Source organism: Lepisosteus oculatus, chromosome 20 (assembly GCF_040954835.1).
Source record: "Lepisosteus oculatus isolate fLepOcu1 chromosome 20, fLepOcu1.hap2, whole genome shotgun sequence".
Classification (NCBI taxonomy): Eukaryota; Metazoa; Chordata; class Actinopteri; order Semionotiformes; family Lepisosteidae; genus Lepisosteus; species Lepisosteus oculatus.
The window spans coordinates 17,626,858-17,651,318 of record NC_090715.1 but is presented as its reverse complement, the minus strand read 5'-3'; the positions used below and the strand labels follow the sequence as shown (position 1 = coordinate 17,651,318).

Here is a 24,461-nt window from a genome sequence, read left to right as displayed (position 1 = left end):
TTTACACCTGCCTTGTAGAAGCAGATTACCTGCAGTAGTAGTACAACGACATATTACACTGTATTGCAAAATGCCTAATAGATTTGTCATTTTATTACATACATTTTCATTTGATGTTGCAGACGTCACAGTGTTGTTATCATCATCTCATCTGGTATTATTGTTGAACAGCATAATTCTTCCCCCAAGCAGCTGTCTACTTTTAATTACAGCATCCTACTGTATGTGTACTAGCCAGTGAATATTTGAACAAGGAGTTTCATTTTATTGGTTGTTCAAGAAATCACACAAAATTCATTGCATTTATAAAGGAAAATATATAATTACCTTTGTAATGGGAATCTATTGTTATTTCACTTCTGTACAACTGTAGAAGTTGCTAAGTGAAACTAACATTTCATCCAGTCATTTTTTTTTTAAATATAAAAAAAAAGGATTTTAAATATAAATGGGTTTGGGTTTCAACTATCTGCCTGGAAAGTCAGTTCCAGTTTCCAACAACTCTTTGTGTAAAGACGTATTTCCGTTTCTCACTCCTAAATGGACTAGTTTGTAATTGTGACTCTTTGGTTAGCTACAGAGTATTGAGTTATTACTGTACCTTGGTTTGACCTTATAATATAATAAGTTTTGTGGTATGGTCAGCATAACATTGTAAAGCTTAAGTCTATCTTCCATTCAATTCTAAACTTTTTGCTGTATACTCAAACATTGTTTTTTTAATACTATTACTTCTCCACATTGTCTTGATGAGGATAATGGATAATGAGGATAATGGAGATCTATATAAACATACAGACAGATCCCTTCCTCGAGTAGCTCACCAATGCAGTATGGTCGGTGTATATTTCTGCTGCCAGTGTGGATCACTTTTTTGTAATTTCATTGTTATTATTTCTGTTTGACACTCCCTTTATTTTTTTAGCATCTGCACATTAACTTGTTTGCTAATTATATTAGAATCTAGATTGTTCATATAGATCAAGAACAACAAAATACCCAAAAGTGGATCCCTGGGATACAACAGCTTACATCTGCAACATTAGAAACTGTGATGATGCCCTGTGTACTGTTCTTCATGCATGCACATTCCTCACCTTGGACTTCTTCAGCTTTTAATTTGAGAAACAACTTTTATGAAAAACCTTACTAAAAGCTTTCTGGAATTCTAGGAAGTTTATATCATGTTGTGTGCTTTAGTTTTATTTGATATTTTTGTTGCTTGTTCAAGAACCATTAATCAATTTAGTTAACGTCTTAATATAAAATAAATACTTTGAATAATGATATGAATTAATATATGTGATATGTATAACATATATATATATAGTCTCCCCAAAATGTTTTGTTTAATGATAATACTACATGATAGTGAGTGTAACTATTAAATTAATAAAGTAACGATGGCCCTCATATGATGGCTTATTTTGCTGTTTTAGCTGTTGATTCGTATGCTAACTAAATCAATGAGACTGTTTCTGTATTTGTTTTTGCGCGTATGTGAAAAAGACACAAACCTTTAATAAACACTCTGAAGACATACTTTCTCACTAGACATAAAATGATTTTAACGAAAGCAAAAAATCATAAATATTTCTGGATTTTTTACATATAGTACAGTAAAGAAAAGGTGTTATGGATTATGCATTAGTTCCATATCATTACTAAAGTTTCATATTTAATAGTATTATTACATAAAACTTTCTATGATCTGTTTTTATCTCAATATAGTGAATTTTTATAGTGTGACTGTGACTAATGCATTTTTTTCCAAGGTCTTTATTATTGCAAAATAAGAAAAGAAAAGGATATTATGAATAATTCTTTAATTTTTTTTTTTACAGAAAACATGATAATGGAATGCTGATGGCTTAGAATGACCTGTGGCATGACGACTGACACAAAGCACAACGTTTAAAAATAAAATCACTAAAGAAGAAACAAAGAAAGACAACATTATCACAGCAACATTCTTCGGAGCCTCTTCCTACACTGCAGATCTTTTCTTTTTCAGCTGTCTCTTTAGAAACAAAAGAAGCAACAAAGACAACTCCAACAATAAAATCAAAGAGAGAGACTGTTTTCTCTTAAGGTAAAAAATAAGCATGTTTGAATATGATACAAAATGTTAAAATCCAACAAGTTCCTCTACGCCTCGGTGGATGGAAATGTTTAAAGATGAAAGAAAAGAAAGATGCTCCAACTCCCTGGACATCCTGTGAGTACTGCTGTGGCAACAGTACTTTACACTTTGGCCCGCAATAATCATTACAGACATTTAAAAAAAAAGTCTTTTTTTTATCATTATCATTTTTTTGATTTTTGGAAAAACCACTGAATGAAACCCAGCTGACTGATTTTATTTTATATTTTAAGGAAAAAGTAACTAACACTTCGGCCAGTTCAAGTGTTGGAAGTAGAAGAAGACAAAATCAGTCTTCTTCCCCAGTGTTCAGTACCCACTTACATTAGATATGATTTCCTACACCTGCAAAATATAATGGAGATGTATTTAGAGCCCAAAACTGAAAATAGAAAGAATCAGGCGTCTGTAGAAGATTACATTTTTCAAAATTTCCTCTGGATTATTTGATGCCCTTATGGATCAAACCTCTCAAATTTGTAAATACTATGTGTATATATGTATATAAGGTTAAAAAGATCAGAGAGAGAATGTGTACATACATATATAAATTACATGGAATGCTTAGTTATTTTATGTAAAAAAAGGTTAACTATAAACCTTCCCAAGATCTAGTCTTAAGTGGCATGTTATATTTAAAATAGCATACACCCACCTTAACTGAACTTTCTACTGCTATTATACAGAATAATAGGTGAAGAAAATTTACACACACACGCATACATTTATATTTTTATTCACACACACACATTTGTCAGATCAACCAGCTTGATTTATGTTGTTGGTCCCCAGACAGTGGTCCTTGCCTTGGTTTGCTCTATAAGGGTGGAATGTCTCTATTAAGTTGAAATCACAATTAGCCACATATCAAAGCATGCCCACCCCCCACATCAAGGGATTTGGCTGGTGTCTACAGCTTTAAATGAACAGATTTGACCTAAAAAAATCCCCACAAACAGTAACACCAGTCAGTGAAACCGAGAGGAAATGCAGCTTTCCAAATTCCCATGTGTAGGCTCCATAGAAGTTAAAAAGGGGAAAAAAGAGAAAAAGACGGATACTGTCTCCTTTATCCCGCTGTATTCCCTACTTCCCATTAGCTCTTAACATTTTCACTGTGTTGTGACTGCAGCTATTTCACTTCACACTTTCATCCATATACAAGCCGTATGAAAACCACGAGGAGATGTCGTTGGATGCAGATCCAGAGTTGGCAGCTTACTTTACAGTACAGTCTTGGGTCAAGTTGCTTTTCTTTTTCTTGCTTCTATTTTTATTCTGATTTTTTTCTTTTTTATATCTGAGCCATCTTGCTCCCCGTTTTTGCTTATCCCCCCAAACAACCGCATCGCTTCAGAGGGACTGCCTGCCAATTCTCTCCCGGATCAGCCGCTCGCTCAGCTCCCACAAGGATACAGCCGTCGACTCGCTCTGGGCTTCCTGTGAAGGCAGGCAGCGGAAACAGTTGTTGAAATACATCCCTCCTAGGCTCTCCAGTTCAGGAGCAGTGGCGCAGTATACAGTGGTGGCCGCCCCTTGTTGCTGGAAAGACAAGAAAAAAACAATTTCAGTCAAGTGCAAAAGGAAACCAGTGAAACATTTTTTGGGGAGCTTCTCTGAGGGTCATATGCATGAAAGAAATCCAAAAGCATGTACATCCTAGAGCGTAAAACACTCCTTTCAGTGCATCCTACAGGAGAGAGGCCCACAGACTGACTGCCCTTCTTGCGTAATCAAATAGCACTGAGAAGGGATAAATATTTTTAGCCAGCCCCTAGAAATGGAAAATGCTTTCTCTAAACTGATAGAAAATACCTTGGGAAAAGGCTTTGTATATATGGTATGTACAGGAGATATGGCTATCACAGATCTGCAAGCTGACATAGATAAGCAGACAGAATATCATAACAAATTTCTAAACAAAGGTTGTGACTGGTGTCACTGGAAGACTACACATGAGTTTCAGTCTAACTGCATGGACACACAAGAGCTCTACAAAGGCTTTAATGAGGCAGATATTCCATTAACATTTGCTTTCTAACTTCTCTGAAGCTTTAAATAAATGAAGCTTCAGGTAAGTTGTCTGCTAAAATTAAAAAAAAAATTAAAAACTGGCAAAAAATAAAACTTTGTTTTTCATATTTTTTAAAACGAGTTTTAGCTGAAAGTTTCAATGTAAATGCAGGATAAAATGCCTCATAAGTAATCTAATGAGAGGTGTAATCAGGCATCTTTGATGTTTTACAAAACCCTGCCAAAATGAACTAAGGTGCTCCAATTAAGCATCGCTATATAAAGTGCAGAAGGGCACCGTGCCAAAACTGTCTATTCATCTCGTGTCAAAGGGATTTACACATACTGTATGAATGAGTCAATGGCGGCTGCACAGTGTTCTAAAAGGACTGCTCAGCTGAGCAGACGAGCAGACATCCTGACAAGGTTGAATTGTTGAAAAGCAATGTTCACGGAGTACTCCGGCATAGACAAACATTACTGTGAATGCTCTTCGGAAAAAAAAGGTTTTCTCACAACATATTTTACATCTTGCCTTTTGCTTGTGCAAGACCTATGATGCTAAAAGAGCTGGTTTCGCATCCCAGCTTAGTCCTCAAACTGTATGTACCTCATTGAACACAGTAACTACTCTGGAGTTTGAACTGTAAATTAAACCGTATCAGGGCAAATTGTTTTGTAAATCCCATTTTAATAATTTTGCATGGTGAAGCTTTACCATTTCTCCCCTTAGTGCACTCTGTATTATACAGACTATAATGTACAATAAGTTGAAATAGGAGCTGTTGTTAAGATGTGACTGGCTTTTGTGACACATTTTTGCCACATGATGCACTAAATATTTCTGTTGCAGTTTTTAAAGCCTAAAATGTGTAAAACAAGCAGAAACAAACTGAGAACACATCTTAAAACCTGCAGTTCCTGCAACCTTTTAATGTTCTAATATTAAACTTCCAAAAGATAGAGAAATCATAACTAATAATAATTTTTGCCTTAAACATTTAAAACTTTTTAAATATATTTGTGCAAAATGTACATTTGTGGGAATTAAGCTGAAATCTGAAATGCAAGACCATCTTTTACGTTCTTATGCTTCAAAAATGCTAAGGCATCTTCATAAGAAAGAAAGGATAAACCTGACTTCTATAGGATATACATGAAATAAGCTTGTTCTTTATCTTCAAATAACATGGGCAGAGCACTGATCTAAAAGTGTGAGGCAGTATTTAAGCAATCATCAGCCCATTAAGGCTGATGGCTGAATCTTCTGGCAAACACTGAGAATTATGCTGAAGGGAGTCTTTTAACATTAGAGTACAAAGCTACAGACTAATTTGAGAAGTTAAAACCAGATGCAGTGCAAGCTGCCTCAGCACACAAAAAAGAGAGAAGAAAACGGACGTCAGATGTTAGAAAAAATACTGTGAAGGTGGGAAAAGTTTTGCAACTATGATTTGATTAAAAATATCTTTCATAAATAAACCCCCATAACTTTACAAAATAGAAATAGTTTTAGCCAGATTTCCCTCAAAATTATTTTAAAAATAATTACACAACTTGTAGCACCTTGCAAAAGTATGTCCGTAAAAAATGAAAGCAAAGTCACATGCTATGACCTTAATGTACTTACTAATCTAGTTGTAAAACTATGTGAAGAAAAACATTAATATGTAAAAGCACTAATTTTCTTTTATTTAGATTTTTTAAATTATTTTTTTAATTGCTGCCCTATATCTAACATAAGGCATATCAAACAAAAGGTTTTTTACTTTTATTACACACAGTCAATGCATTCTCATAACCAGTTTTGTTTTGTTTTTTCTTGTTTTGAGGTTAATCATAACATGCTTATCATGGGATTGCAAAGCAATAAGATATTGTATATTGTGATCAGTCACTCTGTGACCTTGCATTTGACCTTTCGGCAAAGCCTGACTGATTTACAATGTGCAGATGAACAGAGGGTGGCTCAGGTTAAAGAAAAAAAAACTTGAGGAAGCAGAAATCCATGCTATGTGACTCTGCTGCATAAAACTTTGATAATTAAAGCCTAATCACAGGTCAGAAATCTCGAAGCTATAAGAGAAGGCATATTAAAGTGATAGATATACTGAAGAAACTCTTTCTTGTTACAGGACAAGAACTCACCCCCCAGCACAAGCACACACACACACATACTGTAACAGTCTTTTCATTTAATAAGGTTTCAATGCCATCCCCTATCTGCCCAAACATTTGCAAGCTGCCGAGGCAGACTGCTTCATCAATCTTTTTAGTGCATGTGAAATTACCTTGGATCTTGTTTTTGGTTTAAGCAAAGAGGGTATTATAATAAGGGAACATCATGCTACTTCACAAACCATTTGTCAGCCCGTACAGTACTGCCCGAGCAAGGAAAAGGTTACAGATTGTTAATAAATTACTGCTCTCTTATTGAGAGAGCTGGTGTCCTTCTATATTAAAGATGTCATGAGACAAGCACTATGGCATTTATCGCTCAGTTTCCTACTGAGGTTGCCAGCTCATATGGTGAAAGGACCAATTGCAGAATAACAATCTAGTGCACCAGCCACATTCAGAACTTGTCTTTCATAAATGATGACTTCAAAATATGTGAATATATAACTGTAATCTGGTATTTATCACTCACCTACAGTATATCTACAAAGATGACACTGAATCACCTTACATCTTTTTAGAATTCCAATAAAAAACAACATTAATACCAAATCCATTTTAGTATGTACTAAGTTCCTGTGCCTAATTTTGCAATTGATTACCACAGCAATTATTGATACAGTGGTCCTGAACTAATAAGAGTATTTGACACAACTTACTCTATTAGTGATTATTATGAACTCCTTGTCATTCATTCATTCCTTAATTGAAGGGACTGTGTTATGAACATGTTTAGGTTGCTTCACAATAAAGAAAGCAGCTCTCTTTGTTATGTGAATCAATAAAAGAAATTGATTAATCACAAATCCAACCATACACTTCATAAGGTAATGTTAATGACAAAAAATAATAATCGTGAGGGAATAATTGAACTGGTGCCCTTATAAGGTCAATTGAAGAAGCCTGTGTTGTTTTTTTGTAAATGCATCTTGGGTCCATTAAGCAACGCAAACAGTGCCGGGATTCAGGAAAACAGCAGACTAATAGAGTGGCGTTGTGTGCGTGCCACACAGAGAGCAGTAATTTATTACACAGCGGTGTGGGAGATGAGGTAATAAGAAAGCATTTTGCACTGTGGAATAAATGGTGATCTCCACGCCCTCTCCATCTTACACCGTCTGGTGATAATGCTTTGGCTCTGGAGTTAAAATTACACTGCTCAGCCAGGAGAAACAAAAGATTTTTGACTGTCACTGGCCTGGCTGGCTGTGCTGTGTATTAAAAGCCAAACCCAAGAGCTGCACGCTGTCACAGCTGGTGGCGTCGTAGGTGGCATCAATCCCTGGAGCAACAGGGACACTGAATTCACATTTGGCCAAGGGCGAAATCTGGATAAATGTGCTGTATGCTTACATAACAATCAATAACTGTTAAGGAAAATAAGCAATTTATAATCATAGAAATATTGCTCACTATTTCCAGTCCCCTGTTTTTATGAATCAACATTTGAAATATATAAAACAACATTACATCTAGCAGTTGAGAAAGGCCATTTACCCTTATTTAACATAACCGAAGTATTCCATCATTAAGGCAGAGAAGGTTAAAGTTTGTACAGTAAATGTTTTCTCATACTTTTACACCTCTGTTAAGGTATTTGTATAGGACACAAGAAAGACAAGCAGATCTAATCTCAAATAAATCTAAGGTCGTTAATTTTTCGTTTTACTAAATGACTGAATAAACCCTGGTAACATATGACTGGAATTTACATTTTTTTAAACATTAAAGGGATGTTAATTGACATAGGATAGCCTAACAAGAAGCAATAACAAAGTGCACCATAGCATCTGCTGCAGATAATGCTATGCTCTAGAGGAATGTGCTTTACTATGCCAGGAAAAGGGTGAAGAAATAATAATGGCATAATCATCAGAGGGAAAAGTAGCATGGCTTAGATTATACAGAGCTAATGGATCTTGTGAATAATTTAATTGTAAAGCTGCTGCCCCCTAGCCAACCAATGGATTCAAAAAAGGGGATGCAATTCTTGGCCTGTTTAACTCTTACAAACCTAGGACACTTCTGCAAGGACAGTCACTGGTGCAGAAGGATTCAGATTGACTCAGCTGGCTGACTGCTCCCAACCGAATCATGTTTTAAGATGAGTTACTGTCTTAGACAAATATTGAGATAATTGTTATTTAAAGGAATTTTAAAAAGGCAAAACATTTTCATTTTTTCCACAATCCCATAATCCCTACGCTATGGGCACCTCAGCATGCCATTTCCAGATACTGTAATTTGGTATAAAAAGTAAAGAGTAAATTGTACTCTAATAAATAACTTTATAAAAACAGAAGAGAAAGTCTTCATCTGATATTGGTGAATGGCTGATTTTGGACATTTGATCATATATTTTGTAACCTTCCATAAATTAATTAATAAATAGAGAAGTATTAATTGCTTACACACAATGGGCAGGTGGCTTTTCAGCCTGTGCTGTTTAAGCTCACAATCTGTTTCCTGACAGTTTGATTTAAATTCTGAAAGCAATAAGAATACTGTACATATAATTTAGTCATTTCAGAATCTTTTGTTTAGCAGATTAACTGAGCAGGATACCAGAAAGAGTTTAGTGCCACAACAAATGCAAATTGTTTTCCAGTTAAAATGTACAGTTTTAGAAGGGTTAAACTCACAGAGTTCATGTCTGCATGTGCAAACCTCACTGGGATTTCTTGTCCATGCCCAGGGATTGAATCATGCTGCCACCTTTGCAGTGTTTTACCAATTCCCCAAAATAGAAATAGTGACCAACTCTGAGTCATCAAGCAGCTGTGAATGTACCAATCAGTGTCCCATCAGTTCCAACACGAGAGGGAAATTTGAGTAATTAGTGCTGGGAAAGGGGGATAATCCTTCTGTCTTAAGTCAGTGGGAAACCACAGTAGATGGAGCAAGGGAGCTGTCCCCCTTTTCCTGGAACACAGAGAATTTCAACCAGTAAAGCTATCCTTCCTGTTCTTGAATGCAAAGGTCACACAGAAAAGGGAAGTTTCTATGAGTTATTCCTCAGACAAATTGGTACACTGCACCTAGCCCATACAAAATCTTACACTAACACATATGCCTGTTCAAAATGTCATTACACAGAGGTCCGTTAAACTGATATAATTTAAGATAAAAAGTTTAAAGTGGTACCTCTGGAAGATAATCAAAGCTGTATGTACAGTATGCCTCTACCTAACATTATAAAGCTGCCATTATAGACCATGTGTGTCCAGACTGATAGATGGAAGAATGTAACAAAAGCCTCTATCATTAACCTTTTTCAATGATAAGATTTGAACCATAATTAACTAATGTTTTTTTTTCTTCTGTGTCCCATCTATATATTTATTAGCTTTTACCTTTCAAATGTTCAAATATTTCAAACTGCAATGGTTAAAGGATTTTACAAGGACTGTAATCCAAACCAAATAGGAACTGCATCATCTTACTACTTATCTTAACCCCAGGACATTTAGACCTGATGACCCCTATGGGTAATAAGCTTTATGAGATAACATACTAACACGCTGAGCCATCCACTACTGTCATTTATCAAAACAGAAGCTGTGAAATCAACGGTGTATATACCCAGTATGAAATCCAGCCATTTCTAATTGTAGGTTATACTGAAGACAACACTAAGTTTCTTTTATAAATAACAATAGCAAATAAACAGTTTACTGCAATTATGTAGAAATAAAATGTAGATGTACATCTAGATGTACTTTATCCGTTTACAAACAAAACTGTCCATTTCTCTGTATCTTCAGATTGCCATATTATCTGTTAGATCTTAAGCTGCTAATTGAAATATATATATAGCCCTAGCACAAAGTGGCTCTGACACAGTCAATGGTATATGTATAGTTATATAGAGAATCAAAAGGGGGATCCTTCTGTGTGACACAAATTACTGTTGTTTTAAATAAGCATTGAGCCATCCTTAAGTGTTTGAAGAGTAAAGAGTGGACCTATAGCACAGAAAAAAACAGGTAATGCAAATATACAGGAAAACACAACAACTTTCACTCAAACATAAATTGACACCAAATCTGCTGACTGATGTTGCAGTTATTTTTACTCAAGGATAAAATTCTAAGCAGCTTTGTATTTAAGCCGAATACTTCTGCAGCAATATCAAGGTGGAAATGCCAAAGCATCACAACAAATACCATCAACCACATAAACAAAAAAACTTTCAATGAAGGACTTTCAATGGAGCTCACTCTTGCTAGAACTTGCAATAAGGAAAGCAAAAGAGCCCTTCTGCAACAGTCCTGGAGATTCAAGACTGCATTGGGACAGTGAAGAGCTTTGAGAGAAATAGCTTTAATGATCGCAATCTTCCCAGCCATGGACTCTGGCTACAACCATAATGAGTGAGGCTTTACGGAGCTGGCTTGGTGTTTAATTCATGTCTTCCAAATACACCACAAACATGAAAAAAATAAAAAGGAAATGTATTTTTGCAATAACAAAATTTCAATAATAATAGCATTGGTTAAGACAAACAAAAGGCTGCGAGAAAAGGCCTGATGGGCTTGGAGGACAGTGCGTTTAAAGATCCTTGTAAAGACAGGTGCTTCTGTGTTGTGTTTATATGTTCTGTGTGTATATTTGTGTAGAACCCTATGAACAAGCTCAAGTCTGTACGACTCAGAGGGCTCTTAACACCACCCAGTTTGTTAATATTTCATTAGTACACAGAGTCTCATTTATACTGTTTCCATAATTAATGACAATAACATAGGCACTGCCTTTATAAGGCGATGATGTGTGTCTGTTGGTCGATGGTTTCTTTGACAAGAACAAAATAGATTAATATGATTCACCAGCATCTTACCACTAGTTTGTAGTGCTCTATAGTATGTACTGTTGTTTTAGTCACAGCATTAAATGTCAATACTCTATTAGTGAATATTTCAAAGCCCTCAATTGCTCATAGAATATAGTAAATCAAGAATATCACTAGTACCTTTATTATGCTATATCTTAGCATAGAGAAATGGAAAGAGGTTATGTCTTCAAAAAATAAAAAGATTGCGTTCAATCATGCGAACGTTCTCTTTATATGCATGTGATGACTATTCAAACTACTGTACTTTAGAAGAAATGATAAAGCTGCCTTTTCTTCTTCTGACTAGACTGTAAATAAAACACGAAATGTAGATCAGATCGTTCTCAGCCCCACCTCTGTAAATAAGTTGTAAATAACAAACTGCTATGCATGCTGATATTCTAGCAATTCTTTCAGGTACTTTTATAATCCAAAATTCTCATATGGCATGTAATGAAAAAATAAAAAATAAAAAAAAATAAAAAATGGTTTGTTAAATTTGACTTAAGGATCATAAAGAAAAACTGTCTTAGTAATTAATGTTTTCTTACTAGATGGTAACTTACTTTGCCTGTCATTTCCACTGTGTATTCTCTTCATATTATTGTTACTTGTCCATGCATTTGTAAAGGTAGGGTTGAGGCAAAGTGTAAAATGACTCCAACGTCTGAAAGTAACTGCAAAGAATATTAGCGGAGATGACTGCACAGTTTCTGACCATGTTATTGTTGCCCTGTGGTTCTTTAAAATTACTCATCATATATCCATATACATTGACAAATTAAGTCTCTATCAATAAATGTTTCACAGTTTATTACTGTGTACTGTATAGTAGAATTTCAATTCATGAAAAGTATTTTTTATGGACAAAGTCAAGGTCTGAATGCAGTTCGATGTATATAACCAAAATACATATTTTCACCAGCTTCAAACTAATTTTTTAAACTGGTTTGCTTACATTCACGAGACAAAAACACATTCAAAAAGTAATGATAGAATTGGAGAGAATTCAGCTTGTGAAACAAACTGATCTTTTGAAAAGAAAAAAATAATTACAGGGCACTGTTAATTTGTAAATTAATTAAGGTTTTTAAATTAAGGGCTTTTTTCACTTTCAAATGTTCATGAAAGTACTGGAAAAGACTTTCAGATATCGTCCTTTAATTGTAACTTCTTAAATAAAATAATGAGATTTGCCTCAGCCCTAAAGATTGAACTGTACAGTATTATAAAAGGACAGACTAGGCACTGGTATTTATGCTAAGTTAGACATGGGATTCAATGAGAACTGTTTTCTAGGAATGTTTATTTTCAATCATGTAAGATCCACAACAATCATGATAGATGGAAGTGTCTACTTTTTAATCTGTGCTAAAGATATTTTAAATTTAATAAATAATCATTGTAACAAGAATCACTGCCTTTCTTGTTTTTTAGGCCTGTATTAACACCTTCATATGACTTAAAGAGACATAGACCCATGAACATACTCTATTAAATGGTGTACAAATACTGAATGTTTCAATAAAACCTTCTTTTGCAGAATTTTTCTTGCAAATAAAATATAAAGGCACATATTTTTTGGAATACAAATGATGTGTGTTATGAAAGTATAACTCCTTATGTCAGCAGTCCTTAATCAAAACATGATATGTCTAAAAAACAGGCGAACAAAACTGTACCTTAAACTGATGAGTTACTTCTATACAAATTACATGGCTGAAATTAAGAGGAGCAATTTCTGTGCTCTTTGTTGATCAGCATTTGAGCTCACTGTAGGAACTGTTGTTAAATTAAGGAATAAGGGCTGATGAGAAACACATCACAGTCATGGCCACACTGCAATAAGGGTAGCCTTACGTTGATATAAAAGCTAATACAACTATGTACTGTAGCTGTTTTGTCTTTATGGAATAATAAAAATACAAATCATAGCACTCTTGGCAAACTCAGCCAACTGTAAAGCATACTGTTTTTTAAGCAAAGAAAAAAAACATTCAAAATAAAAACAAATAAAAATGATTTTTAAATAAATCTCTGTATACTGAATGTTTTGTTCCCGAAATAGGCTCGTAAAAGCCTAATTGAACACTGAGTCAGAGCCACTGCAATGCTCCCAGTAAGCTCCTAATGAGTCACCTGCAATCCATCTTGTGATTTCTCATTTGAAAGCCTTCATCACTGCACTCACACCCCTCCTACGTATTCAGAGATATGCCCTGACTTTCAGCAGTTTTAAACTGGCACAGAACATTCCTAAGCTTGACATAAAGCCTAAGCTGAGGTTTTTTAAGTGTTAACACTGGGCAGCAGCTCATTTAAATGAAAACACTGTGAAGATCTCTGCTTCTGTAAATCCTCATAATGGTGTGAAGAGGGGATCCTATGAGAGCCATTTACTGAGGTTTTGTTTACCTTAGCACTCATCGGCCTGGGCTTCAACAAGCCGACAGACCATTTGAGCGTGCTCCACACAGCTGTGTGGGGAGGCCTGAGTGACAGCTCAGACCAGATAAACACCTCGAATGACAGACAGTTCAACAGCACCGCCATTCACTGTGCCCAATGAACCAGGCTGGAAAGGATTTAAGCAACAAAACACACTCCACTTCAGGCTAATTTGTTCAACCAGAAAGCTGCAAGCGAGTGGAAGCCTGCAAAACAGATGAATAATGGCTGGAATCAATGGCCTTTCAGAGAGAGGCCTCCTGCTTCTTGCTCTCTAGAGGCAGACAATGATAATGTAAACTGTCACTAAGTAAACAGGGTCGTATGTGAATTAGGTAGCAAACAATATGGAAACTCTGTGTTTTCAGCACTTGTTTTCAAACTGCAGAATGTTCAGAGGTTAAAGAAAAAGGGCCAGCTGTGGCAGGAAATGCTTCCTAGTAAATTTTGTAGGTTAGATGTGAATTAAGAAAGCTCAATAGAAGACCAGGGCTCATCCTGATTCTCTTTAGGAGCTTCGAATAGTGCTTAACCTAATCGTTCAGATTTAAAAGGAGCAGGTTTACTTTAGCTGGGATTCAATCTTCATATTTCCCTTTTTTGCACAAAAAAGCAAAAAATATTATTCAGCAATATTATACAAAAACATGTAATGAAATTTCTAGTACAGTACATTACAAAATGATTTTACAATAACTGTCAATAATAAAATAATACACATTTTGCCTTGATTATACTACTCTTTTATATGATTGTGTATTGTACAGATACTAAACCGTGATTTATTGTTTTAAAATATTTAAATATAACTCACAAAAAAGAGATGCTTGTAAATAATTGAAAGAAATAAAAACGATTAATTGATGCTTCACACATGTTTCCGGATGTTAACTGCTAAGTGCATAGCCTCTCTCCACACTCTGCACTAGTGTGTTAGATTATCACATCATAACACACCACTCTTTTGACAGCCACAAGAGACAGGCGAGTTTTTGTGAAGATTATCAGTGTTTCTGTCAAATTACGTTTGTGGGGAGGAGGGATGTAGTCGAGAGGGGGTGCTTGTTAGCATAATGTTAAGGTACTTTATAAAGTGCACCCCACCAAGTACTTCACTGCAGATGCAATGAGGGAGTGAGAAAGATGGATACTTTGACAACTTTATATTCATCTTTCCTTTCTTAGACTGCTCCATTCCACAACCCACGCTTTCCGTAAAAGAAGTCAGCTGAGTACTTGAAAAAGCAAGAGGCAGTTTTAGGGTGGATATCAAGAAATAATTAGAAACATTACCATGCATTTACGGGAAACGGTGCTAGTGAACACTTTATATTCAATAAGAGGAGCGCCTACACGATCTGCAGGTGTAACATACCCTACAAGATGTGTGACAGCAAAGGTGACAGCACTTCTTCTGTGGCTGGCCCGTTCCTAGGCTTTGTGACTGAGTGGTAAGAGAATGGAAAGGATGTGCACGAGCCAATATTCAAAATAGGAAAGGAGGTGTTGAGCTCTGCACCGAAGAGTCACAATAGAATAGAAACAATATTTTCATTTACTCTTGATTGCACAGAATTCCTAAACAGAAAATATTAGCAGAATACTTATCTGCCCGAAGATGCATTTTACTAACTTTTTATTTTTTTTCAAACACTAAACCATTGCATTAAAATTTAATCTGATCCTGCATTTCAGAGCACATCCTGTTTTTATTACAGCACACTACTACTGACAGTAGCAGACAACCTGCTAGGTTTCATCACTACAGATTGTATTATACACAAAGCAGACAGAGTTCTCAAGAACGAAAACTATATATGTACATACTGTATGTATATATATATTATATCTATTTTTCTTTCACCCCTTGGGATAAACATGGCTACTTACTACAAGCCATTAGGTCTCTACTGTCAGACTGCCTGCCAGCCCATGCTCTTTCACAGGCATGAGGGGGAGATTTCCATTCCCTCTCAAGTCTGCCAGCACCAAGGGAGGAGGGAAGGAAACACGGGAGAGATGAAAAGATGATCAATTTCTGTTCAGGACATGCGGTAAATGAACTCTTATGATTAGAGTCTCTTATTCTTCAGTCTGTGCCATAAGGCTACAGGACCTTACCCCTCCATATGCATTAAATCCTATTAAAATCGCCTTCATTATAACATGTGCTACCTTGTAATAGTCGCAAAAAGGCAGCTAGCTCCCAAGAGTGGCATTAAGGTGATGGTGGAGTGCACAGTTCCTGATTTTCAGGAAAACCATTTTCATATTTTCAAGGGTGAGTAATAATGATATGTTCAGAATTGTAGCACCCAGACATTCCTCCCTGTTTTGCACAACATCAAGGCCCGATGTGGTCATATAAACACTGTGCCTTGGTATTCCCAGTCTATGAGAATTAACAAAATCCCTCTATCCAGCATGCTTAAGAAAAAAACGTTGGCAGTAAGTAGTGCTCAATCAATAAACTGAATCAAGCTATATAATATCCACTTTTTTTTTACTTCCTCAAAATCACAGAAGAAATGACAAATATTATATGTGCTCTTTTTTCATGGAAAGAAAGTTCCCATGACACCGTACACACAGAGAGGACTACGTCCTAAAACACACAGTTGCAAACTTCAGTTTTCTGGTTTGTTTTTTAATTGCCCTCATTTCCTTTACTTTTTGTCTGAAGGTTATCAACAGAACTGTGATGATTAATTAAAATACAGAGAGAGTCGTTCATTGGGAAGTGTGTTTCTGTGTATTTAACAAAATCACTTAAAGTGGTACAGAGAGGACTATTCAATTACTTATTTCATTATACCCCTAGGTATAATCAATTTGCAGACACTCAATAACAAAGTTAAACAAACCTGTCAGCAAATCCTCATCATCTACATCTCACCAAATGATGGAAAACCACTTTTCCTTTGTCTGGAAAATAAACACAAGAATTTTGTTTTGGTGCTCCCTATACCTGCCGGAATAACATTAACAAGGAAAAAAGATTGTAAGCTGTTAGGTGCTTAATCAGAAAATCTTACTTATTGTTGATTTTTTAGTACGTATAAAGGAAATAATACAATTAAAAATATCAGCTGACTTCATTCCTTTTATGTATACAGTACTAATCCAGATATACATATGCTTTAAAAAACTAAAAAAGTAAAAAAGCGGCAAATTCTCACATGATGCTTAACATTTGATTAATGTTAGAAATTATCCACTAAGCCTTATAATAGTTTTATAATTGTAAAATCTGACAGCTAAATAGAACTGTACAATAATATTCATTGAAGACTAAATAAACATTTTAAAGGCGCTTCCAGTTAATGAGGCATAATTATCAGAACAGATAAATGATTCAGTTTTAGAACTGTCATCTACAGTATACATGTCAAAAACAACAGTGGCTAATAAAACTAGGAAACACAAAACCTAAACTCAATGTCTCAACATCACTTTGTTTTTTAAATTACTTTTAGAAGAAGATGTTATGCTCCCTTTGCCCCTCTAGAATCAGAAAGTAAAAATAAAAGTACAACAAAATACCTCTAGGCTGCTAAATACCGGTTATTTAAACTTTGCGAGAACAGTGTGGACAACCAAATCAGTCTATCATTGTTGGGGTTAATTCACATCATTATGTTCCTAACACAATAGGCGGCCTTCATAATGTATTCGCTCCAGCCTATCTAGAAGGTTTCAGCTGAATGCCAGTGCTTTTCCAGCAAACAGCAAATCACAAAAGGGTACAGAAAAGGCTTCAGCAAAACCTACAGCAGACTCTGGTTTGCATGAGACAGTAATAACAGAATCACTGGACGGAAGCCAGCTCCTGCTGATATAATTATCATGATACCTTGTAAAAGTATTTTTTTCTAAGAGTATCTCCCTAAGAATCAAATAATGGCTTATTTGTTGGGGTAGCTTAATAAACAGGAAAAGACTGAGTTATTTAACCAAAAATAAATGAAAATCTAACTTGTCACCTGCTGTCCTGTTTTCTCTGTTCCAGGGAACCGGGGCTCAAATGGGATTGCAGTATTGTTCAGAAATGTACAAAATGCTACAATTCATATTGTTTTCTTTGGGGATGGATGATAGGATGCTGAAGCTATCCCAACATACCAAGATGAAATAAAAGCTGCTTTCCATCCCATTCCTCTGCTAAGCACACTGCTGCCACTGTCAGAAGATGGTCACTATCTTTGGTTTGTGGTACCTAAGAAATAACTCAAAACAAAGCAAACAGGGTTTCAAGACACAGACATGCAGTGAATGATGAAGCTCAGGGGGGAATAAACAATGTTCAAGTGACAATCATTCATCAGTCAAGGGCTGGAAATTTTGCTGGCTACTGATAAGATCAAGTGTGTGTCAGTTGTCAAGTGTCTCCTGTCACACTTCAATGTGAACTTAACTGGAAGAAGTACGTGCGGCAGTGTGTGTGTGCAGGAATGCCTGTCTTGGGGAGAAAGGGAACAGGAATGGGGGGGAGGGTTGGTGGACAAGAAGCACCCAAGGGGAAAACGACCCAACTCAGAAGGACTTGTGCAGCCACTGTGAAACTATCTCATTTTTATCTTTGAAAAGGACTTCCGAGGTGATCCGTAGAACGTAATTATTTTCACCTAATAAAAGCAACATATGCTAAGACAATAAAAGCTCTTATTGGACATCTATTCATTAAAATCGGTTGTAAAAAAAGAAATCTTGCATGGGGATTAGATTTAAAAGGGCTTTTCTGCTTTTGAAAATTGGCTTAGAATTCTTTTAAAGCTGCAGTATCCTTCCTGCGTATTAATATTAAATGGGTGAATAGTAAATGAGAAGGTATGCATTTACTGGGAGTATGAATGATGTTTGTAGCACAAGGAGTTCTTACCGTTTAACACTCCTTACATATTAATTCTTTCAAAGCTGTAGCCTGGTGAAGAAAAACATACCTATCCAGCACAAGTAATAACTCTTAAAGAAGAAATCAAGATTGTATGAAGACAGAGCACATTGAATCAAACTTAATAAAGAAAAGCATGTTGCTGAAGGGCCAGACATTTGATTATGAGTAAAATGAATAGCTCCAAATCCAACAGAGCAAGACTAAACTCTGCAAAATAAATATTTCAGAGAAGTTAAAATTCAGGATTTAAATACCAGCACCAGCATTATAGCACTGTTAATGAGTTGACTAAAATATGTTAAAAGGAGTACAAAAGTAGGATCTTTTCAAAAAGTATGATCAAAACAAATGTGAATATTTTTGAATATGCTGCACATTATGATGACTCTTGACAATCAATATAATGCATTTAAAAAAGGCAAAACACAACTTTATGTTCTGTATTAATAAATAATTAGTCTCTAAGGGTATTCTGAAACAAAACTCCTAGGTCTAAGCTCAGCCTTTTGCATGACAAAATGCACACTGGCATACCTGAGCCCTATTTGAAGGTCTGCCTAAACGTGTTTTAGCACTGCCAGCAAAAGTGACAGACCACCTGAGGTTGACTGCCTGCTCCAACAACTAGAAACATTTTACACAGAAATGTAATATAACATTTTGTTATTTTGTTAAAACTAAAGGAAACAAATACCAAATAAACTAAAGTTCCCTACACTCCATTTCATTATACAGTGAAAAAACTAGCTGAATTGTAGGAGATACTGCCATAATAGCCCAGGACAAAATCAAAGTTCAGTTAATAATAACATTTTCTTGGCTGGCTAATGAAAAGTTTGAGATTGTTATGAATTGCTATTCTGTTCTAACCCTACACTGACTTCCTTTCAGAGAATTATTTGAGCTCATTTAAGAGTACTATTAAATACTAGACTTAGACTAGACTAGACTTTACATTGTTCAGCATCTGCCCAAAGCTCCTAGAAAGCTTTTTTCACTAACCTATAGGAAAATAACACATACGGTAGTGAACATCAGAGTTCATTTGGAAAGGAATCATTGGTATTTTCAAGATTATGAACAACTCACTACGGCAATTGTGATAATTTAAGTACAATAAAATATGTTTCTCGCAAAAAACAATTTTATAACAAATATCATGAAATAATATGAAGTCGGTCAAAAGGATTGTAAGACCCAGTTGCATAGGAAGGTTATCATTGTAAGCTAATAAGCTTGTAAGGGATGAACTTATGATTATCAGAAAGCTTCATGTCATGTTAAAAGATAAGATACGCTGTATATGATATATAGTCTAAGAAAGAAAGCAAGGACTGAAATCTTTACAAAGCTATTGCTGTCAAATATTGAACTGATGCTTCTAACCCTGAGTGAAAGAAATTTGTCAAATTGTTTGCCCTTTGCACATTATCTTACTTTAACCTGCAAAAAGGTGATATCTCATGCCAATACTCTATTATATACAGTATGTAGTTCAGGTGGGTAGCTGTGTCAGCATGCGCAGGCTGCAAAGGAACAAGTAAAGGTTTATTCCATGCTGAAAAGAGAAAAAGGAAACACGTTTTGGCTGTGGAACCTTCTTTGGGTGTGTTTAGACCGAATACAGTAAAAAAAAATCCTTTAATTGGTTGTAAAAATAATTACCCCAAAGTACAACTAAAAGTATAATTTTCTACTGGTACATTGGCTATTGGTAGAATTTACTTTCTTAAACTAATAATTCACTGACATCAGTTTAAACTTTTCATGGAACAAGCCTGTAGTTAATGCTACAGTGATTGGTCTTTGGGTACGCAGTAATGTGAAGTTGCTTATTTCTGCACAATACAGGTTGTGTCTTTTTCATACAGTCTGTTGCAATAGAGTTTGAAATCTCATTGAACTTCATGTGCAGGAGTACTGTACACAGAAAAGAATATCATCCTTGTGATAAGATGGGAAAAGCAGTTTGTACTTTGTGTGACCTCAGATTAGAACAAATTATAATATTTGATTAAGGTGAAATGAAATTGAGCTATAATGTATATCTTTATTCATTTCTATATGGGTGCATCATTTGTGGGTAGTCTATATTTTATTTTTGCTGATATATCTGACACTTCAGGCTAGGGTTTCTACCTTAGAAGGTGTGAAATCTGATCACTGCACTTCTTCCCTCCTCTCACTCACTCTCTATTTCTCTCTCTCTCACTCAGTTGTTCTCTAGTTACGGAGGTCGTTCGTGGAGCACTATTTTAAATAAAAAGTATTGCTGCACCATTAAACGCCGATAGTAATGATATTAATTTGCCAAGACTGTGTCATTTTCACAGGAGAGCGACTAGCAGAAAACATTATGAAAATGTCCAAGAGGACTGGTAATTGAGTTGATTAGTGTGACCTTGGTTATGAAGGTAATAGGGGAGCGAGTGGAGCGTCAAGTGAGTTATAACCCTTCTCCCCTCCTTGCTGGAGTGTGGGCACTGTGCAATTTGTTGGGGGTGCCTATGAGCCGTGCTCTCCTGCTATGACAGAGTAATACTGTGTGACTAGCCGAGCTTGTCTAGCTACTTAGTGTTTTTTTTCACCAAGTAATGAGGGTGCTGGGACTGAGGCTCTGTCTGCAATAAAGGGGTGCAAAGAGAGTGGCAATGGGATTAACCAATTCGAAGCAAAAAGCTTTGCATTTAGATGGCATGCATAGGTACTGAGATAAATATTTCAGGCAAAGCCCCCCAAGGCAAATTTTCATCTAAATCCTTTTCAAGATATTTTCCTCTGTTTATCTAATGCCCACCCCCAACACATTCTGTAGCACTAACACTCATACTGTGTAGTGATATTTAAGCTGCATTTCATTAAAGCATCAAAACCAATACTTTTATGCAATGCTTTTGATGTCAAGTATCCTAATGCCAGATTTTCTTTTCATTTGTTTTATCATGCCATGAAAGTAATAAGCCCATGTCCAACACTTCCAATCTTTATTAAAAGAGGTCTTACTAAGCTACATTACATACTGTGAGTCACTCCCCATTAGCTCAGATACAGACTGGGAAACCAAACATCACAGCAAAATAATGAGTAAGCTGGAAATTTTTTTATGACCTTTGATTAGTTGAAAGCAGAATATGTTCTCAGTAATATATTTACATTACTTTTCCAAATGAGATGATAGACTGTGCTAGTTTCCTAAGATACCTACTGCTTCATTAGCAAACAAAAATATTGCAGGAATAATAGATGACTGAGGCCCTTAAAAGATCAATTAGCTATATAAAGATAGTCTCTTACTTTCATTCATATAATGTTTACTGTTAGTACTACTACTTTCTTCATTATATATATTTCACGTGATTTACCTTCTGTACTGTTACTTCTCTCAAAAAGATTATTCTTAAATCACCATCTAATTACTAAAAGATATGCTGAGACACATGAGCAAATTACATTTTCTTTTTCTGATATTACTGTATACAAAATATGCATACTATATTTAATCAGTAGTTCTTCATGTCAACTCTTTAGTTTAGAACTCTCATCCTATACATATTTTTCAAATAAATAAACGTACTACAGTAGTATATGCTGTAATTCAGCAGCTATTGTCAGGGATTCAGAGATCCACAGTAAGAAAACAAAAAGAAGAAATTATATGAAAAAGGTTTGACTAAAGGCTGCTCCCAAGAGAAAACAAACTGTTCACTTATCTCTTGAGGCACAAATTCAAATTAGGGATTTAATTTGATTAAAAAATTAATCACATGCAGGGTTTGAAATTAGAAGTGCTCTTGCACCTGGGTTTAATATCTACCCTCATTTGGGTGCATTAATTAAACAACTGCACAAAGAATGTTGCCACAGATGTAATAGTCAGTCTGGGCGATTAATTGGCTACCTGTTGGGAAGATCATGGGTCAAACGGAGGATTTTTATTATTCTATTCACTTGATTTCTGTAATGTGCAACCAAAATATTCACATATTTCAAACCAATGGAAGCATTTACATTATCAAATGGTTTGATTTAATTCTATACTCCATGAATCTGCCCCTTTTTCGACCTGTAACGTTGAAACTCTTCAAGAACCTTAATGTACATTTCAGCTAAAGAACTGATGGCAAAAACACTACTGGGTTTTCTAAAGTATTGTCAGAAAGCTTGTGTGGACTGCTTTCGATAGGTCTTGCTTAGTTTGCAAGATGGAAGCTTCTAAATGATTCTGCATTCCATAAAACGAGGAACAGGTAAATTGCCACCTTTATTGTCACGGATGCAGAAGCACCTATCTTAGGCATCGCTTTGTCCTTAACTGTTCCACTGTGCCCATTGACCCCACTGCCAGCAGCTTTGACCACTGGAAAGCGAGCCGAATAAATTAGCGCTGACAATCTGATATTTAATTATGCTGCTGTCAGAGTAGCCCCCCTCTCGAAATTCATTTTAATAAAGTAGAACTTTTCCTTTTTTTTCCTCAAGGTTGGAGCCTTTGGAGTCACCTTCGGTGTCAGCCCAGAGGGCTACTACACAGCACTGCATTCTTCAGCTGCAGGGCCTGTCTGTCAGCAGTGCTGATGCTGAAGGCTTGATAGGTGCTGTTGATGGGTAGGGGCCAACAGAATCGCTCGCCCCCACCATATACCACAACACTGCCCTGCCTCCCAGGAGGTGACTCTCTTATTTAAAATCATATTACAAGCAGACATAAGTGAGACGTTGCTACATAAAATATCTTAATTTGCACCACATAAATACAGGCCTGAACTACCATCTTATTTTGAAAAAACATGTAGATCATCTTTGGAAGATGCATGGATGGAGTTTCTCAGTAAGGAGCTTGTGGGCAGACTGTACGGTAAAATTTAAAAGCATTCAATTCCAATTTCAATAAATCAAAAAAGACCCTTGAAAATTAGACTACAGGGTTTAACCACTTAATCTTTATTAGTAACAGTCCAACAGCTTAGTTGTAATTTGAAGGACTAACAAGTTAGCTGTTCTGAAGTTGTTTTTTTTTTAATTCCCATGTCAAGAAGGAAAAAAGTAAAAGTAAGAATCTTTCTAACTGCAGCACCATGACACTGACCTCTGTATTGATCAGTAACTAATTACATAAACTTATTGGTATTTATGCCTGACAGAATTGATTTTCAGGTATTAATTTCCTCTTTAGAATAACTGTAAAAGACCCATCTCCAATTTGGAGATTTGTGCATGCAAAAGGGGGTATAGCAGTCAAGAAGTGAAGAAAATAATTTTATGTAAAGCAGACCACAAACCTGATATGTGCAGAAATGTGATTAAAAATTCAAATGCTTCAACAGGAAAAGTCAAAAGTGTGCAACAGCAATTGTGCATAAGTCAAAGGGATTCTGAGCTGTACAAAGAATTGAATTAGTAACACCTAAAATGCTCTCTTAGCCTCTGGATATTTCTCATTAAGCTCAGGTATGTAGATTAATTAAGATGATATAAAAGCCCACAGGATTGTAATCCACAATGTAACTGGAGGCTTATGTGTTTATAAACTTCCTTAACACATATAAAGGGTATTCCAAACTGAAGTGTATATTTAAATTTCAATACAAACAGTTTTCACTGAGTCAACTGGGAAACAGATAAAGAACAGTGGTGGGAGTGACACAACGAGAGTGTTTTGAGTCCTGTGACCTGCAGAAGTGTCAGGGATGATGTTTTCATGACTTCATGGAGGTCATGGGTATTTTCTTTTTTGCAGCCCTGAATAATCATTTTCCTTTTAGCTTCCTCTAAATATGTATACTTAATGAAAGTGAAATTCATTGTGCTTTAACTTGGTTCTCGTCTCAGTCAAATTTGTATTGTGTGTTTTTCTTAACTTGGCTAATTACTTGATTATACTACTTTACTGTACATATTTTTTCTTCAGAATTTATACTATGCCTGTTATACATCTTCTCATGATTACCCCTAAG

The 24,461-nt window shown here is 35.6% G+C and overlaps 2 protein-coding genes across 4 annotated transcripts in view; one reads left to right on the top strand and one right to left on the bottom strand.

Annotated features, from left to right (window-relative positions):
- Positions 1–13,199, top strand: part of mafa (MAF bZIP transcription factor a) — a 150,872-nt gene extending 137,673 nt beyond the window's left edge. Inside the window, exon 3 of the mRNA XM_006641134.3 lies at positions 1,845–13,199. The gene's annotated coding sequence lies outside the window, so the exon portion shown is untranslated. The remainder of the gene's footprint in view (positions 1–1,844) is intronic.
- The window catches only part of wwox (WW domain containing oxidoreductase), a 376,030-nt gene continuing 354,432 nt past the window's right edge, over positions 2,864–24,461 (bottom strand). For all 3 annotated transcript variants that reach the window (XM_069181372.1, XM_069181373.1, XM_006641135.3), the window contains exon 9: positions 2,864–3,685. In XM_069181372.1, the coding sequence (XP_069037473.1) occupies positions 3,497–3,685 (189 nt within the window). In that variant the 3' untranslated portion in view covers positions 2,864–3,496. The remainder of the gene's footprint in view (positions 3,686–24,461) is intronic.